Here is a 19,899-nt window from a genome sequence, read left to right on the forward strand (position 1 = left end):
AGCAGGTTCCCCGCTGAGCAGAAAGCCTGAGATGCGGGGCTTGATCCTGGGACCCTGAGATCATGACCTGAGCAGAAGGCAGAGGCTTTAACCCACTGAGCCACCCAGGTGCCCCAATTTTTAGCATTTTAAAACAAACCAAACATTACTGTGACTTGGCCAAGGACTGAGGATATACCTTCTATTTAAACATGGCTTTATGAAGAGTATTTTTGATTGAAGGAGAAATTTTCCATTAGCCATGGCCACCGTCTTTTAGATTCATTTGGTGTGATATGACAAATATTTGCATGTTCAAATTTTTGGTTTTGGTTTTCAGTTTTGTTTCTGAGCTTTTTATTTTATGCATCTTGATTATGCCAGTGTTTTTAGGTGTTGAAATTACTTAGATTGTTGACACAAAAATAAACAATCACAAAGTTGGCAATCTGCCTTATTGTTCCAAGGTACAAAGCACAGGTATAGCTATTTGGAATCCAGTGGAGCATAGCATTCTTGAATGGTCTGATCTAGCGGATCATGAATTTTTAACAGGAAATATTTAAAGACATGGAATAGAACAGTAAAAAGTATGCTAGCGATGGTGAGTGTTAATTAAATCATAAATTGACTGCCATAGTCTTCAGTAAGGTGTTAAGTGTAGACTTTTGAATTAGAGTGTTCTAGAGTGGGGATTAAAATCCCAGGCCTGCCTCCTATTCGGATGACCTTGAACAATGAGATGCTCAGTTTTCATTTGGAAAATAAGAATAATCTAGTAACTACTAGTAGCTACTTAATTGAGGATTATTAAAGGTTGCATTTGTTAAGGTATCTAGTGCTCAGCGGTTGATACTATTACGTGTGATTTCTGAATTTTTTTGTGTTTATTTAGCTCCAGAGCAATACAATGTTACCATAATATTTTTTTCAGAATTGGATGAGGTAAATTTGTGAAAGTGATACAGGCCTAAAGTCTATCCAAATGTTTTTGTATTGCTGGAGTTAGCTGTGCCTTTTTGAACTTCAGTTTCCTCTCCTAAAACGGAGATGTTAGTGTGTATCTCATAGGATTTTTAGGATTCTGTGTAAATTAATACATTTAGGAAGTTATCCAGAACACAACTTGGTATATAGTAAGTGCTCAGTAGAATCTGTTTTATAATGATTATCGTTGTGCTTCATCTTGCTACTAATGGTGGAAATTTAAAAATAAGAGTAGCTGGGGACACCTGCTGGCTCAGTCAGTAGAGCATGCAACTCTTAACTAATCTTGGGGTACTGAGTTTAAGCCCTGCATTGGTCGTGGAGCCTGAAGTTTTAAAAAAGTAATGAAATAAATAATAGCTCATAGGTGATATTATCAAATAACTGTTGGATTTTTAAAGTTGAAAAAGACATTAGAGATCATCTGGTAGTTGGGAAGAAACTGGAGAACAGTGCCTGGCATGTAGTAGGTACCTGGTATTTTTGACTGAATGAAACTAAGATTATGTGATTTACTCAAAGGAACAAAAACTCTGGATGCAGAAATCAGTACAAATAACGGTTCCTTCTTCCTGATTGAAACTGCTGGCTTGATAATTATGTATAAGACACTAAACTGTCTCCCAGTTGGTATTCCTATTAAATTTGATATTTCATAAAAATAGCAATACAGGGGCGCCTGGGTGGCTCAGTGTGTTGGGCCTCTGCTTTTGGCTCAGGTCATGATCCCAGGGTCCTTGGATCTGCCCCGCAGTTGGGCTCTCTGCTCATTGGGGAGCCTGCTTCCCCCTCTCTCGCTGCCTGCCTCTCTGCCTATTTGTGATCTCTCTCTGTCAAATAAATAAATAAAATCTTTTTTTAAAAATAGCATTACATTTCTGGAACTTTTCTGCCTGCAAATTAAAGATAAAAATCAGTTGTTAATTCCCTCTTTATTTGACATACCTTATGCTAGTTTATTCCCCTCCGAAGATTTTGTACAGCTGTAATCTTTCATTATGTTTTAAGAAAATAGAAGACTGTTGGATTCTGCTTTGATTTGATAAGGCTTTGTTATTTATTTTTTTAAATATTATTAATTTTTATTTATGTATGTGAGAGAGAGAGTGGGGGTGGCCAGAGGGAGAGAATCTGAAGCAGACAACCCACTGAGCTTGGAGCCGATGCGGGGCTCTTTCACACAACTCGTGAGATCATGACCTGAGCTGAAATCAAGAGTCAGACGCTTAACCCGCTGAGCCACCCAGGTGCCCCAAGCCTTTTGTTATTTCTTAATAAGAAATGGATTTTTAAAAATAAGTGACTTATTTCTCCCTCACTAGATGACACTTTCATTCACTCAGCAAAACATCTGTCAGATACCTACTCTTCTTTCAGGCAGTCTTTTTTTTTAAATTTTAGATGCTTGGGATACAATATGAATATGACAGTGCCTCTTCTTTCTTTATTTCTTTTTTTCTTTCTTTTTTTTAAATTTTCATTTTGTATATTTTATAGACATATAATATATTTCTATCCCCAGGGGTACAGGTCTGTGAATCGCCAGGTTTACACACTTCACAGCACTCACCATAGCACATACGCTCCCCAGTGTCCATAACCCCACCCCCCTCTCCCAAGCCCCCTCCCCCCAGCAACCCTCAGTTTGTTTTGTGTGTGCCTCTTCTTTCTGCTACCCTCTTAAATGTTGCATCCAAAACACCTGAGATAACACGTTAAAATACAGATTCTCGGGCCCAAGGTTAGGCCTGAGACCTAACTCAGGACTCAGACTGGGGTAAGACTTTTTAAAATAGGGGCTAACTTTTCCAAAAGTTTTAAAGTTCTGATAATAAACCAAACTTAGGCACTATTGCTCAAGGAATTTACCTTCTGGAGAAGATAAATAAAGTATGTTTACAAGTAGTGGTGTGTGGTGAGTGCCAAAGGAAGAGATTTCTTGAAAACCTCAGGCTGTTGTAAGAAATTAAAATTCTTGGATGTTTTCTTGATAATAAAATGTGAAAATTCTTAAGGTGGGAGGGATTATCTACCAGTAATCTGTTTTTGATTGATTTTTCTTTTATTTAAAGTATATATGTTTTATATATTTATATAAGGGAGCTTTTGTTCCCAACCTTCCCACAATTTTTGGAAAATTCAAGTAGGTCATCAACACAGGATTTGGTCTATTTGATATTTTAAAAAGTCTTTAAAGAATTCAGGGCTATGATAGATAGAGCTCTTAGACTCTTGGAAGCTATTTTGACATTAACGTGTAAGTTGCTTACAGATTTGAGCCTGATCCTATCAGTGCAATGTGTATTAAAGCCTTCTGAAGGTACCCTTTCATAGCCATTTTTTAGTTATATAAGATTTCTCTTGGTAAGATTTCTCTTATTGGCAGTTATCTTTAAAAACTAATTTCTCATAATCTTGCTTTATATAAAATACTTCAAATTTGTATTTGGCTGATTTCCCCCCCTCAGAATTATTAAAAGTAAACAGTCTGTGCAACTATTGTTTTCACCATTTTGCGTAAATATTTCTAGGATTCAATATTGACTCATTTGCCTTAAATAACAATTTGCCTAAATTGACTTTGATATTTGTGACCATTATTTAAAAAGCCATTTTTTTTTGTTCAGTTCTCTGAGGCTTTCTGGGGTTACTGAGGCATTTTGTAAGGCTCTCTGCCACAACCCTAGAAGGCGCCCATACTTCTGCTCTCTTCTCTTGGTTAGCCTTGGAAGTTACTTATGTAGTTTAGATAGTTCTTCCAGTACAGACTGCCATTGCTTAAGTTGAAATTTCTCTCAAAGCTTGTTCCATGTTCTTTCGCCTTTTCTATGTAAAACAGCCACATAGAAGTAAGTGTGGTGACAAAGCTGTGTCAGGAGGTGATAGCCATAAAGTTTGACTTCCTTCATAGGTCAAAAACTGGGCACTAAAGTCACTGTTTTTCAGTATTCATTTGGGCTTCTTAAATTCTGATATGCTTGTTTAAAGGACATCATTTTTAAATATAACTAAGACTTACATTTATGGTAAAGTCTTACTTTCATAGAATAATTTAAACTTTTAAGGATTTTTGAAAGAGGTCAGTAGTAAATTGTATTTCTGATTATCTGGGTGAAAATGTTTAATACCAGTCTGTTTACTCTTGAATTTTTATGCTATCATCTTCTCTATAGATAGGCTAGCCCAAACTGACCATTTTAATAGTAATATTTTAAAAGTATGAGTTATTTATTATAATATCTTCAAATAACGAGTTGCTTTTAATTTAATTATATTGCTAAGGCCTGATAAAGCTATAAATCAACAGAGGGTATGTTTGCAGGTTTATCATATACAGTCTTAATTATATAGTAGTATAGTAAAAAGAACATTTTTTTAACTCTGTGCAAATAATAACTGGACTTTCTTTACAGAAAGCCACAAAGAAAACTGATAGACCCAGACTAGAAGATAAAGATGATCTAGATGTAACAGAGCTCACTAATGAAGATCTTCTGGATCAGCTTGTGAAATATGGAGTGAATCCTGGTCCTATTGTGGGTAAGTTGGTAAAATTTCCTTTTCTGTGAGTGCCCTACATTGTTTTCTTGTCTTGTCTAGCAGTTAGAGTTTGGGTTCTAAGGAACAATGTGTCGTTAATTATTTATGTGGCCAGGACACAAGTTCCTTGACTATAAATGAGGAAAATAAAATGAGAAAAATGAATTTAGATAATCTCCAAGATTATCTCTGTTGTTGAAATTGTTTCATAATGGTGCTCATGTCACAAGTACCTGGTGAGACATAGGGATCTTACATGACAACTGAGGAAAATATGAGGTGACATAGTGGGCCAGGTTCATCCAAATCAGTAAATTGGTGACAGACTTATTAATATAACCCAAGTTAATCAATTCCTAGCATAGTACCCATTTTTAGTTATCATTAAAAGTACCATTTTTAAAGTCTTGTTTTGATTAGAAATCAAGAATGGTCCCTTAAAGAACAAACTAAAAAAAGAAGACTTGAAACTAAATACACTGCATTTCTATCATTTGGTTACTATTGGTGATTTTTGCCTTAATTTTGGAGGGTCTTGACAATAACCTCAAGATGAGAAATGTCTGTTTTGGTATTCTGAATTGTGTAAAATTTTAAACACTGGACAAATCATAAGAGACTCAACCATAGGAAATTGAGGTTGCTAGAGGAGAAGGAGGTGGAGGGATGAGGTAACTGGGTAAGGGGCATTAAGGAGGGCACATAATGTAATGAGCACTGGGTATTATGTAAGATTGATGATCACAGACCTTTACCTCTGAAACTAATGATATACTATATGCCAATTAATTTAAAAAAATTTTTTAAAGATTATTTATTTGACAGAAAGAGAGATCACAAGTAGACAGGCAGGCAGGTGCCAGAGGAGTGAAATTTTAAACCAATTAGTCTGGAATTTCCTTGTCCACACTTGTGAGGTAATATGGATAAGACCACCTGCTCTGCCCCTTAAGGGGAAGGTGAACTTGCCTGAAACAATCTTTTCTTTTGCTAGCAATCTTCCTGTTTCTGCCTATAAAATTCTATTCGGTACAGTTCCTTGCAGCTCCTTTCTACTTGGAAGATGGGATGCTGCCCAATTTATGAATCATTGAATAAAGTCAATTAAGTCTTCAAATTTATTCAGTTGAGTTTTGTGTTTTAATAGTATACAGGTTTTTGTATCTTCATTTCTCTTGGGTCAGTACCTAGGAGTAGACTAGCTGGGTCTTGGCATGCCTGCGTGTAAGTTTGCCTTTATAAGAAACAACCAAACTGACTGGAATATTTTGCATTCCCACTGACCATACATGAGCATTCTTGTTGTACCCCATCTTTGCTAGCACTTGAGATTGAGTTTTTGAGTCATTCTGTTACGTGTGTAGTAGGATCTCTGTGTGGTGAATAGGTCTTTCCCTAATGAATAATGATGTTGAGCATATTTTCACGGGTTTATTTAAAGATCTTAATATTTTGCGTATTTTTCAATTGGGTGGTTTTCTTACTGAATTTTGAAAGGGTTTTTTTGTATATTCTGATTACTTGTTTTTAAAAATCTGATATATATCCTGGGATATATTAATACATATATGATATCTCTTGGGAGATGCATTTTCTCTCAAGCTGTACCTGTTTTTTTTCACTCTCTTAAAGAATTTTTTTTTAATAAAGATTTTATTTATTTATTTGACAGAGAGAGAGATCACAAGCAGGCAGAGAGGCAGGCAGAGATAGAGGGGGAAGCAGGCTCCCTGTTGAGCAGAGAGTCCAATGCAGGGCTCCATCCCAGGACTCTGAGACCATGACCTGAGCCAAAAGCAGAGGCTTAACCCACTGAGCCACCCAGGTGCCCCCAAATTAAATAAAATTTTTAAAAATTTGAACACTGGCAATTTGGGGATTTGTTTTTGTTTTTTTTCTATAGGTGAAGTTGCAAACAAAAATTTAGAATGTTATCTTTCATTTTATTTAGCATAGTACTTCCAAATAGCTGGAAATAAGCCTATGAATATAATTACCAACAGACATTTGATGCACTTTTTAATTTTTCATTTAAAATTCCAAAAGGGAGATGCTACAAAAATGTATATTATATATCAATATATATTAAGTTACGTGGTAGCATACCAGCTGTTCATTTTTTCCCAACCTTTTTGGGGTATAATTGACAAGTTACATATTTTAGTATGTATAACTTGATGTTTTCGTAGTCTATATTGTGAAGCGATCTCTGTGATCAAGCCAGTTAATATATCTGTCACCTCACAGTTTTAGTTTGTGTATGGATGTGTGATGAGAGAGCACTTAAGGTATACTTCTGCAGATTTCCAGTATATATAGGCCATTCTAGATATTAGATTTCCAGAACTTAATTCATCTTGCAGAAATTTTGTACCTTTTTACCAACATCCTACACTTCCCCCTCCATCTTACAACTTTGTGTAACATTTTGAGATGTGTTGTTTCTAAAATATGTGTATTTATCATCATTGTATTCATCTTATAGAAACCAGGGAGACATGCAGCTAGTGTAAAATAGAAAATAAAAGCTATTTTTGGTTTAAATTGTCATTGATGCTGAAATGTGTTAAAAATGTGTTTATAATCCATTTTATTTTGCTATCTAATCGGTATGTAATTTCTGCTTGTGGCACACATTTTCCATAAAAGGTTATTTTAATCACAAAGTAGTTTTATCTAAAATGATTTAATGCCTTAAATATATATAATTTTTTTAAAGATTTTATTTATTTAAGAAAGAGGGCACGAGTAGGGGTGGGGGGAAAGGGTGGTGGGAGAGAGAGAAGCAGGCTTTCCACTGAGCAGGGAGCCTGATGTGGGGCTCAATCCCAGGACCCAAGGATTGGGACCCGAGCCAAAGGCATACACCCAACCCACTGAGCAACCCAGGTGCCCCCAAAATTTTTACAGTGTTATATGAAAATATATTCAACTAAAAAATTATTTATATGCTTTTTCTTTTCCCATAACTGAGTGGCTCTTTTTAGGCATATTAAACTCTGAGAGTCATGGGGTTTTAATCATAGTATTCAGAGGAATACGGTTTATAAAAGTGATTTTTTTCTACAAGGCAAATACTATTCATAGTACTGGGGAAAAATACACAGAGTCCAAGACTTTTCAGTCAAAAATACTTGGTCATACATGGCTCTTTAGTAGGTGATCTATAGTAAGATTTATTATCAATCTACTATGTATTTCATGTTACTAAAAGAAACATTGTTGTAATCATGTATTAAAATCTCAGAAAAACACCTATTTTAGAAAAGAATCCTTTATATAGTTTTTAAAGCACTTACATGTAGGAAAGGAAAGAGTGAATGTAACATTTTAATGTTGCTAAAGACAATGAGTAGGATCTTAAACAAGACAATACAAATGCTAAACCAAGTTCTGCCTTAATACAGGAACAACCAGGAAACTATATGAGAAAAAACTGTTGAAACTGAGGGAACAGGGAACAGAGTCAAGATCATCTACTCCTCTGCCAGCAATTTCTTCATCAGCAGAAAATACAAGACAGAATGGAAGTAATGACTCTGACAGATACAGTGACAACGAAGAAGGTAAAATTTTAAATGATGTTAGTCAAGTATATGTAATTTTTTTCAGACTCATAAGGTACAGTAACCATGAAGAAGATAAAATTTTAAATATTACCAAGTTACATGTAATTTCTGTTCATATCATCAGTAATCCTCTAAGTAATTTCATTTGAGTACCTTTTGAGAATTCTAAGAAACAGAAATGTACAAATGTCTGATTTTTTTTGGTCACCTAAAATTGCCAGGTACCTTTTTTCTTCAAATTTCATTTTTCTAAAAGAATAAAGTATTAAAAATAAAGATGAAGTTCCCCCACTTACCCTAAGTATTATTAACACAGAAGCAACCACTGTTGTTAGTTTGGTGCTAATCTTTCCAATCCATTTTTAAATACCTTTTTTTTTTTTAAAGTAGGCTCCCATGCCTAGTCTGGAGCCCATTATGGGCTTGAATTCACAATCCTGAGATCAACCCTTGAGCTGAGATGAAGAGTCGGATACTTGACCGACTGAGCCACACAGGCGCCCCAAATACTTTTTTATATGCATCTAAAACATAATATTATTTCGAACTTTTAAAAAAAATTATATAAATAGCATGCCAAATCTTTTCACTTGCTTTTGAGATCTCATCCTACTGATAGATTACATATGTGTCCAGTTTATTATAATTAATATACAGTGGTAGTATTTATAATATGGCATATATTCTGTTCTCTGTTAATATTTAAATTTATAGTTTTGCTAGATAATGTGATTTCAGGGCACCTATGAAGCAAATATTTTGACGTATTTTTAGTGGACTGTTACAAGAAAATTTGACCATAATATTTAAGTATTTTTTGAAAATAGTACGTGAAATTAATGACCTTTCTATAATAAGAACAACTTGATACTTTTTAATTTTTAATTTCATATAACTTGTCAGTTTCATGATTATTTAATTTGATTCAAATTACTTATATCTTCATAAGTACTGCCTGCCAGGGCACAGTGTGTCGATTGGTTGTTCAGAATATGAAATATAGTCTTTTCCTTCAACAGCACTATGTTAGCAAGGAGGCAAAGAATAAAATTAGCTTGAACACAAGTAATGCTTAAACTTCCTGCCTCTTTTGCCTCTACAGGAAAGAAGAAAGAACACAAGAAAGTGAAGTCCACTAGGGATTTTGTTCCTTTTTCTGAACTTCCAACTACTCCCTCTGGTGGATTTTTTCAGGGTATTTCTTTTCCTGAAATCTCCACCCGTCCTCCTTTGGGCAGGACTGAACTACAGGCAGCTAAGAAAGTTCATACTTCTAAGGGAGACCCACCTAGGGAACCTCTTATTGCCACAACCTTGCCTGGCAGGGAACAATTGCAGAAGTTAGCCTCTGGAGGGAATTTGTTTACTTCCTCCAAGTCTAGCCATGATAGATGTTTAGAGAAAAGTTCTTCGGCATCTTCTCAGCATGAACTCGCTGCCATGTTGGTCTCTGCTGCAGCTTCTCCTTCACTGATTAAAGAAACCACCACTACTTGCTATAAAGATATAGTAGAAAACATTTACCATGGAGAGAAAAGTGGAATTCAACCATTGTGTACTGAGAGGTCCCGTGTTTCAGATCAGTCAGTTCTCTCCAGTGAAAGGAAAGCACTAGAAGAGTCTGAGAGATCACAAGTAATTTCTCCACCACTTGCTCAGGCAATCAGAGATTATGTCAATTCTTTGTTGGTCCAGGGTGGGGTAGGTAGTTTGCCTGGGACTTCAAACTCTACAGCCCCACTGGATGTAGAAAACAGATGGAAGAGAATTGATCGATCTAATTATCAAGACACTGAGTCCCTGTCTCCTCCACGAAAATTCCCTCGGCTCAGTGAAAAGTCAGTAGAGGAAAAGGATTCAGGTTCCTTTGTGACATTTCAAAATACACCTGGATCTGAACTGATGTCATCTTTTGCCAAAACTGTTGTCTCTCACTCACTCACTACCTTAGGCGTAGAGGTGTCTAAGCAGTCACATGACAAAATAGATGCCCCAGAACTATCTTTTCCCTTCCATGAATCTATTTTAAAGGTAATTGAAGAGGAGTGGCAGCAAATTGACAGACAACTGCCTTCATTGGCATGCAAGTATCCAATTTCCTCCAGAGAGGCAACACAGATATTATCAGTTCCAAAAGTAGATGATGAAATACGGGAGTTTATTTCTGAAGCCACTCCACCAGTAGGTATTCAGGCAGCTTCCACGGACTCTTGTGATAAACAGTTAGACTTAGTACTTTGTAGAACATACGAAGCTGCAGCATCAGCATTGCAGATTGCAACCCATACTGCCTTCGTAGTTAGGGCTCTACAGGCAGACATTAGTCAGGCTGCACAAATTCTTAGCTCAGATCCTAGTCATTTGCACCAAGCACTTGGGATTCTGAGCAAAACATATGATGCAGCCTCATTTCTTTGTGAAGCTGCATTTGATGAAGTAAAGATGGCTGCCCATAGCATGGGATCTTCCACTTTAGGTCGCCGCTATCTCTGGCTGAAGGATTGTAAAATTAATCCAGCTTCGAAGAATAAGCTGGTGGTTACTCCCTTTAAAGGTGGGACATTATTTGGAGGAGAAGTGTATAAAGTAACTAAAAAGCGTGGAAATAAACGCTAATAAAGTTAAGAATAAAAACACCTATTTGATCTTTGATACGGGGAACTTAGCAGCTTCCCTAAGAATGTCAAGTGTTTTTATGCCAAGATTTTGAAGATCTTTTTAGACTCCAGATTGGGCTATTTTCGAAGTCAAGCTTCTGCCCATCAAATTACAGTTTCAGACTATTTGCCTGCGTAGAACTGCCTTTATTTTTTCAGTTGCACAGATAGGAAAAGCCTGATAGAAACAATTTAAAGATTTCTGGGTCACATTTTTGCCTCATACAGTTCATTCTCTCCTATTAAGATTTTATAATTCTCCAAGATATAGAAAACGCTAATAGCTAGAATATAAGTGGAGTCTTCACTGATTTAAATATTACTATATATTTTTTCACTTTCTGGAACTTGTCTACATTTTTTTCTTTTATTCTCACTTTTGTTTTTCCTTCTGTATTCCTTCATAATATTCTAGATCAATGAAATTCAAAGTGCCAGTCTGTAGACAGTTACTGATCCACTGATAAATATGCACCAGAATTTGGATCTAGAGACACTTTTTAGTTGAATGACAGTGTTTATTTTTGTGGGAAATTTTTATTGATAAAACAGAGTGCCAGTTTACGTTCTGGTGCAAGTGTCTCATTTCTTTAAGGACTGGTAACAAACAGTTCATGGACCACACCTTACAAAATACTGCTTTAAACCATGTAATTGTGGAATGGTGCATTCTAACTATCACTGTAGTGTGTCAGATGAACTAGACACTGGAAAAGTGGGGCCTTTTTTTTTTTTTTTTTAAATTCAGGTTATGTTGTGGTTCATGGATGGTTAGATTTAATCTAAATTCTAAAAGCAGATTTAAGCTATTTTTTAAAAATTCCTAAGAAACACTATATTCCGTTGTGTAAAGCAGTATATTGTGTTTTCATTTCTATGATTGTAAGATGAGTCTAACTATAGAGACATTTAATAATCAAATTTCTTTGTATTTTTATGGAAAATAGTAGTGTTAAGTATCAGCAAAGTTCAGTCCCTTTGGTACTCCTGGCAATTATTATATTTTTACTATACATGTCCATCTTTGCATCTTCCTGGGAGTAATTTTATTTGTCATTTGTCTTCTGGAATGTACATGTATACATGTACCTACTAAGTGCTATGTGACTTTTTCTAATGTATTACTGTAGAATGCTTCTGCAAATTCAATAAAGTTGTAATTTGAACAGTTTCGTGTGGTCTCCAGAAACATGTTGTATGTGTGTTTTATTCTTGGAGTTGCAACAAGTTAGGTATTTGTTCTTGAACATTTCCTTTCCATTTCTTCATTGAAACTTGCTTGAGATTCCAATGGTATAGTTTAAAATACTCTACTTATTGTTGTGAGGTTTTTCTTCTGTTAAAGACCATGTTTTTATTGGCTGTTGGAATTTAAATTTGAAAGGAATTAATCTATAACCAGATACTTTATTTGTTTAATCAATTTCTGCTCAATTACTATTGGGTTCTTTAGAAATAAGATTTCTTATTCTTAGATTTTGAATTAATAAAACATAAGGTTTATAATGCTAAAGGTTGTCACAAACTTAAATATATCAATAGATAGATTAATAGACATTTGGGGAGGTGGGGGTGGGGTTGATTCATTAATCCTAAGTAAAACTGAATTATTTGAACTAACATAGTAAAAATTACTAGTTGGGGGAAAATTGCAAGTAGACTCTGGACTGACTAGTACTAGACTAGATAGTAAAACTTAACTGTACTGACTACTTTTTAGCACCAGCGCATCAAGTTCATGAAAAGCTAAGCTTTTTAAGAATTAACTCTATTTCTATCTTTGGTAGGAAAGTACTCTAACTTAAATTTTTGGTAATACAAGTTTTAGTAGTCACAACAGACATTAATTTTGCTATACTATGATAAATGATGACAAAAATGTGGGACTCAACTGAAACTTTTATAAGTCTTTAAAAATCTAGCTCTTCAGGGGTGTGTGGCAGGCTCAGTCGGTAGAACATAGGACTCTTGGGATCATGAATTCAAGCCCCATGTTGGGTTTAGAGATTACTTTAAAAAAAAAAAAAAACTAGCTCTTCAAATGGTGATAAAAATGAAGGCTAGGAGAATGGGATATTGAAGACTATAAAAAGATATATTTGAGTTCGTTAGCATCATGGTGAAATGCTAATTAATATATATGCACTGGCTTCTCTTCAAATAAATGTTACTTTTATTATGGAGTGACCTGTGAGTATTACTCTCTGTAATCAGGATTCTTTATTACCTTCTTCGTTGTACCCAGTTTTTTTATAATCACATCAAAACAGAAGTGAGGACTTTTAAACTGCACTGAAGTATCAAAGTCACTGCAATTACTTTTTTTAGAGGCTTAATACCATACAGTTGTTTTCAGTCTTAAAGTTCCCTATAGCTTTTTTCTTCCATATTTCAAATTTTAATGACCTTTGTTTATGTAGTAGTAATGCACTATATGAACAAAAGAATATTAGCAACTGTGTGTTTTAATAGCCTTCTCCTTTATCCAAGTAGTTTTTTTGTGAAAAGTCTCTATGGGCAGTTTGAATTCACTTTATGTTTTAGGCTATTAGTCCCAGAAAAAGGGAAGAATAGGAAGAAACAGTGAACAGATGAAGGAGTAGGGGAGATGAACAAAACTGGAATAAAATAAAAATGGAAAAGTAAAGTTTTTAAAGACAAATTGCAGTTGAATAGTCATGGTCTGTTGAGGTAATAACCAATAGGCAAACTTGTTTTACGTAAGAATGCCTAAAACCAAGGTTCCAGAATAATGTTAGGATGACATTGTAATTTATTGTATATTTCAGAGAGTAATGTTTCTCCGATGTTATTTCCAGACTCTAAAATAGAGCTCAAGCTTGAGAAGAGAGAACCACTAAAGGGCAGAGCAAAGACTCCAGTAACACTCAAGCAAAGAAGAGTTGAACACAATCAGGTATCTTTAGTTTTATGATCACTGTGTTCAGGTATAAGTAATCTGACAACACTAATTTACTTGTGTCCTAGCCTTTGGTTAAATAAACTCCAGCGCACTCAATGAAGTGTTCATTCCATTGTTCATTAAATGGCATTAGAAATCTAAGCTTCATGTTTTTTGTCAGTAGTGTAGCCTGTGCTTACTGCAAAAGCAAGTGTTTAATAAATGTCTCATTTGTGTTTGATTTTGTGCTGAGCATGGTTCAAAGCCAGTCATATACTGCCTTTTAAGGGATATATTTTAAACGGTGGAAATAAATGCCTAAGCTTTTTTTTTTTTTTAAGGAAAGGAAGGATTTTATATTTAATCTTTGTCTAGGTTTCTAACTTTGCTTTTACTTTTGCTTGTCTTCTGTGGCTTTTCCCTCAACTCTGAAGCTAGTCTGTTCCTAAGACCACACTTTTCTTTCCTTATCTGAGGTGAAAATTTATCTTTTTCACTGTAGGTGAGGCAAGATACAATTTTTCAAAAGGAAAATGTAGGAAACTAAGTGAGAACTAATAAGCACAGGTATAAATGAACTAATTTACAGAGAACAAATTATTGACTAATCTAGCATTGATTTGGCTGACCTTTACAAGATAGCTATCCCAGGAGTCCTTTTCCTTACCCTTATTTTGTCTAGCTGGAAAGATTTGTCTAGTTGGTTATTTATCTTTTCCATCTTCTCTTTGTCATTTTAAAGCCACACATCCTCAGAGGAAGTTCTTGATTTCTTAAGCCATGTCTGTCTGGGTTCGATGACTTGATAAGTTGAATTTCAGAATTCTTTGTTAGAAATAATCTTGGTGATTATGGAGAATGTATAGAGCACTCAGAGATTTTGTTTAATATAGAACCAAATACTGGAATAAAGATATTGCCCTTTTATTTAGTAGGGAAGAGCTCCAGGGTCATGCTGAAGAATAAGGAAATAATAGAGCAAGAGAAACTAAGAAAATCTAGTGAGGGACGATGAAAATAGACAAGTATGGAGAATTTTTGTCCACGGTATGAAGGCAGGATGGTATAGTGCCATCAAGAATGCTGGACTGATCAGGTAATAGGTTAAAAGCCGGGATGAAGGATGGTATTATAGATGGTTTAATTGAGTTGGGGAATCCAAACTGAAGGAAAGGATAAATAGATTTAGGAGATGATTATGGCCCTAACAAAATTTAAAAACATCAAGAAAATTGGAGGGAAGAGTTTAATGACCCTCTAGTCACAGAGCCTCACAAGTTTTAACATTTTATGGTTTTATTTCATCTTCACCTGTACCTTCCAGTTTTTTTAATTCCTTTTGGTATTGCTATTTTGCTTTTTTGCTGGAATATATTAAAGTGAATCTCTGACATCATTTCACACATTAAAATGTCAGTATTTCAGTATATATCTCAAAAAGATAGCTGTTTCATACATATATATATAACAACAATGCCACTATCACACCTAATAAAATTAATAATTCTTTCATGTCTAATCTATTCAGATTTCTCCAGTTTCAGAAATACCTCTTATGATTAAATTACTCAAATCAGGATCCAAGTAAGCTACACATACTGTTTGGTATTTGTTTTGTTTTGTTTTTATCTCGTAAGCTTATAGTTGTCTCCACTGCAAGTTTTCCCTCTATTAATTTGGTGAAGAAACCAGGTCAGTTCTCTCCAGAATTTCCCACATTCTGGATTTGGCAGATTGCTTCGTCAAGTGTTGTTTAATCTCTTATTCTATAACTGCTTTCTGGAGACTGGAGTTAGACCTGTAGTAGAGCTGTGTAGTTAGTAGACCTTTCTGTGATGATAGAAGTGTTCTTTATATCTCCTGTCCATTGTGGTAGCCATTAGCCACATGTGGCTATTGAATACTTGAAATGTGGCTTGTGTGGTAGAGAAGCTATAACTTTAATGTTACTTAAATTTAAATAGCTACATATGGCTAGTAGTTACCATGTTGAACAGCATAGATCTAGAGAACTAGTTAGATTCAGGTTCAGTTTCTTTGACACAAATACTTCATAAATGGTGTTCTGGTTTTCATATTGCACCATTTCAGGAGGCAAATGATGCTAAGTTAGGTTCAGGTGTTGAAAGCATGATCCATCCATTTTAAAGTCCCATATCACCCTTTCATTTAATGGTTATGACTGTCATTTATGATTATTGCCTAGATCTACTATTTTGGTTGTAAGGTAATGATTTTTCTCATTCTCTTACTCCATTACATCTGTAACTGGAATTCTTTTATAAAGAACTTTTCCCTCATGACCTGCATAGTTATCTTCAAATAAAATTCACACAGGAGAGCCAGCATAATTTGCCAGCTTTCAAATTAAAGCCTAGTCACTTTGAAAGGTGATCAATAAAATCATTTTTAACTAGTATGGTTTTTATCTATTTCATTTATGACCAGCTATGCTCATCATTCTTTTTCCATGTTCAAACTGTGCCATCTTCAGCCATTAGGTTCCTCTCGTTCTGTGTTGGTTCCTGTGTCATTTTATTGACCCTGTTTGTCTTTGATAGTTTCTTGTTTTCTGCCTCAGTAAGATGTCCCAGGCTCATGTCTGGTGCCTGCCTTTTACCAAATCAGCCCTTTTTCCAAAGAACCCTAATCCTTTTCATTGCAAGTATTATTTGGAGGCTACCTACAATCTGCATGGTAGGTTGTTCATTTCTGCTGGGTTGTCATTGCTTCTAGGCATTTTTACTAAGTAGAGCTAGGAGTACTTATTTTTTAGAAAGAGAAAATAAATCATGAGTTCATCAAATTTATGAATGCAAGCTATCTAACTTCTGGGTGTTTTGCCTATATCTCTTATGCTGAGTGTCTTGGTTCTTAAAATAATGTGATTTATGTAGTTACCACTATATAGATGTTTCAACATAATACAGTGCTCTTGATCATAAGGCTGCTAAATGGCAGTTTTGATGGGGGGGCGGGGTTACAGTTTTTGTCTTTTGAGCATAAAATTAAAATACTGTGCTTCAAATCACTTGAATGAATTTTCTTTCATAACTTTTTAAATATTGAATATATAGTTTTATTTAGGCAAAATAAGATGGAGTCAGAAATTTGGCTTTTATCTTTGTTCCTTCCATTTATAGGCAACTTTCTGTTATGTTGGGGTTAATTTCTTTTTGAAAACAATAAGTAAATGCATAGATTTATACACTTATTTTTGCTCCCCTCCTTACATAAAAGGCAGTAAACTTTGCACATTTCTACCTTTCTGGTAATCTAAACATGGAGGTCACTCTGTATCAGAATACAGTCTAGCCATCTTCCTCATTGCTCTGTACCACTGAATGTCATTGCATTTTATGGATGTACTGTATTTTATTCAGCTGTTTTCCTTCTAGTGGGTATTTGGATTATTTTCAGTTATACTGTTTAGGTAATGCAAAGATGAATTGATGCACAACGGTTTGCATGTATCTTTTCATATTTTAGCCAATTTATCTTGAGGAAATCTAGAATTGAAATTACTGGGTAATTTTGCTAGATGTTCTACAAATCCCCTGCATAAGAGTTGAAGCATTTTGCATTCCCACCAGCAATGTATGAGTGTACCTTTCTCTAATGGAGGGATAGGACACTGTTTTGAGAAAAAAATTAATATGAGTTAACCAGATTACTAAACTGGTAGTTCTTCAGAGTAAAGTGGCTTTTAATTATACTGTTTCTTTTTATAACTTAGTTTTGTGTAAACATTTTGTTCAGAGCTTATATTTTTACTGACAGATCTATAGCTACCTTTTAATAGCCCAGCTCCTGCATTCTCTTGTGCCGCAACTGCCTACAGTCTTTTTTACCTGGAAGCTTATTGAAAGGCAATGTGAGAAGGTTTTTGTTTCTTTCTCCTGTTGGCTTCCTGATAATTTAAGAGGAGTTGCTGCAGAACATCTTGCTGCAGTTAGTTTTTGATACAGAGTATATAGCAATCACATGAACTAATTTTACATAACAATGAATTTCTTTTCAGTCAGTAATTTTCACTTGTTTGTAATGGACTCTGGTAGAAGAAATCTTCAGAATATCTTTTCTGGTGTGTGAAGAGGTGTCAATTAGTTTTCTGTGAAGATGATTAATTCTAAATAGGTAAAAATAGTGAAAGAACTAATAAAACTAGTTGACAGTCCTCAACCAAAGAATTTAATATACTTGGACAAAAGGAAATATAAATGATTTATAGTAAAAAGTTGCTTTCCCCACCCCTTCCCAGGTATTCCCACAGGCAACCAATGTATTTCTTGTGTTTCCTTCCATAGAAGAAAATAAAAGAATCTTTAAATGGAACTTATTTTAATGTCAAAGACGAGTAATATAAATATAAACATGTTATTTTTTATCAACCATAATAGTTTCAGTAGATGTTGGTAAAATTTTTGGTGAAGAGCTCATTTCAGTTCAAAATATAACATGGAAAATCGTGGAATTTGGTAGAAAACCCAATTTTAAGGAAGTGATACTTCCCCTCATCCCCACCTTCATGGACAAAGATAAAATATCTGGTCTTTATATTTTCTCAGTTTTATTGGCCCTTTCAAGAAATGTAGGGGTGCCTGGGTGACTCTGATCCCAGAGTCCTGGGATCAACCCCTCATTGGGCTCCCCACTCCGTAGGGGGCCTGCTTCTCCCTCTCCCTCTGCCAGTCCCCCTGCTTGTGCTCTCTTGCTTTCGCTCACTTTCTCAAATAAATAAATCATTTAATAAAAAAAAAGGAAATGTAGTTTTTAGGGGCGCCTTGGTGGCTCAGTCAGTTGGGCGTCTGTCTTCAGCTCAGGTCCTGATATCAGGGTCTTCCTCAGTGGGGAGTCTGTATCTCCCTTTCCCTCCGCCCCCTCCCTGACTTGTGCGAGCTCACGCTCTCTCTCTCTCTCTCTCTCTGTGTCTTTCAAATAAACAAAATCTTGGGGCACCTGGGTGGCTCAGTGGGTTAATCCTCTGCCTTCTGATCCCAGAGTCCTGGGATCAAGCCCTATATCGGGCTCCCTGCTCAGCAAGGAACATGCTCCCTCGCTCTCTGCCTGCCTCTCTGCCTGCTTGTGACCTCTCTCTCTCTCTCTCTGTCTCAAATAAATTTAAAAAAAAAAATGTAGTTTTTAATTCTTTGAAGAGTTTCAAAATACTTAGTATCTACTAATAATACCAGATAGGCTGTCAAACCAGAATATTTTTAAAATAGTGCTTTTAATTAATTTTACTGGCACTGAGCAATTGACTATGAAAGAGGAAACAGAATTGAATGTAGTTTTAAGAAGATACTTGACTTTGAGATGCATCACAATTCAGTTACAAGATCTTAAACCAGGTGTTCTCAATGCTGGCTGCACATTAGAATCCCCTCAGGAGTTATAAAAATTAACTATTCCCAAGGCCCTTCTAGAAGAGATTCTGACTTAATTGGACCAAAGTAGGGTTTGGGGCATTTGATATTTCTCAGAAGCTCCCAGTTGATAATTGTGCTGCCAGGATTGAGAATCTCAGATTAAAACTATTTATTGTTCCTATATAATTTAACAGATTGGACTGACCTTAGATTTGCATTCGGCAGATATTTCCTAATGGATAGCAGGAAAAGGAACCCAGAGTTTCCAACTGCGAGTTAAAGAGAAACTCTTACATGTTAAATCCCAAATATAGATAAATACAAAATTAGGAATGAGACTATGTTTGTAACTTGTGGGGTGCTGGTAGTAATGTTGCCATGAAATAAGCATTCTTATTGGATAAGCGCTCTTGTCCCAGGATAAGAGTGAAATACATCTGTCTTTAAAATTAATAGGCACTCACTTGAATATAAAAAATCAGTTACTTAGATAAAATACTAGCTTGAAAGCAGAAGCGACAATATACACACACTCTAGTACAATACTGATCATTGGTGGATGGTCTCTGGTTAATTTATCTGGTAATAGTGGCTTCAGAGTTGAATAAATTGCTACTTGGAATGCAGAATCTCAGGCCATACCCCAGAGCTGCTAAATTAGAATCTGCATTTTAACAAAAGCTCCACGTGATTAATATGCATATTATAGTTTGAGAAGTATTAGTCTAGTGGTTTTTAAGCTATTATGTAAGGACTACTAAATTATTTTTTAAGTAAAGAAAAATCAGTTCCCTTCTCGGAGACAGGAGTCTGGGACTGGAAGATACCAGTGACCCATCACTAATGCTTTCTTTCTGTAGTCAGGAGTGGGTAATCACTTGAGTTTGGCATTGGTG

The 19,899-nt window shown here is 35.3% G+C and overlaps 1 protein-coding gene across 5 annotated transcripts in view; it reads left to right on the forward strand.

The window, feature by feature from the left end:
• TMPO (thymopoietin) overlaps positions 1-19,899 on the forward strand; it is a 28,712-nt gene that overhangs the window by 3,383 nt on the left and 5,430 nt on the right. For 4 of the 5 annotated variants that reach the window (XM_032874292.1, XM_032874290.1, XM_032874291.1 and 1 more), the window contains exons 2-4: positions 4,380-4,506; positions 7,914-8,072; positions 13,552-13,649. In XM_032874292.1, coding sequence (XP_032730183.1) covers positions 4,380-4,506; positions 7,914-8,072; positions 13,552-13,649 — 384 coding nt within the window. Of the gene's footprint in view, positions 1-4,379; positions 4,507-7,913; positions 8,073-9,177; positions 11,904-13,551; positions 13,650-19,899 lie in introns of those variants that run through there. The other variant, XM_032874287.1, reaches the window with a different exon arrangement.

This window comes from Lontra canadensis, unplaced genomic scaffold (genome assembly GCF_010015895.1).
Source record: "Lontra canadensis isolate GAN:19392208 unplaced genomic scaffold, GSC_riverotter_1.0 scaffold52, whole genome shotgun sequence".
Taxonomy (NCBI): domain Eukaryota; kingdom Metazoa; phylum Chordata; class Mammalia; order Carnivora; family Mustelidae; genus Lontra; species Lontra canadensis.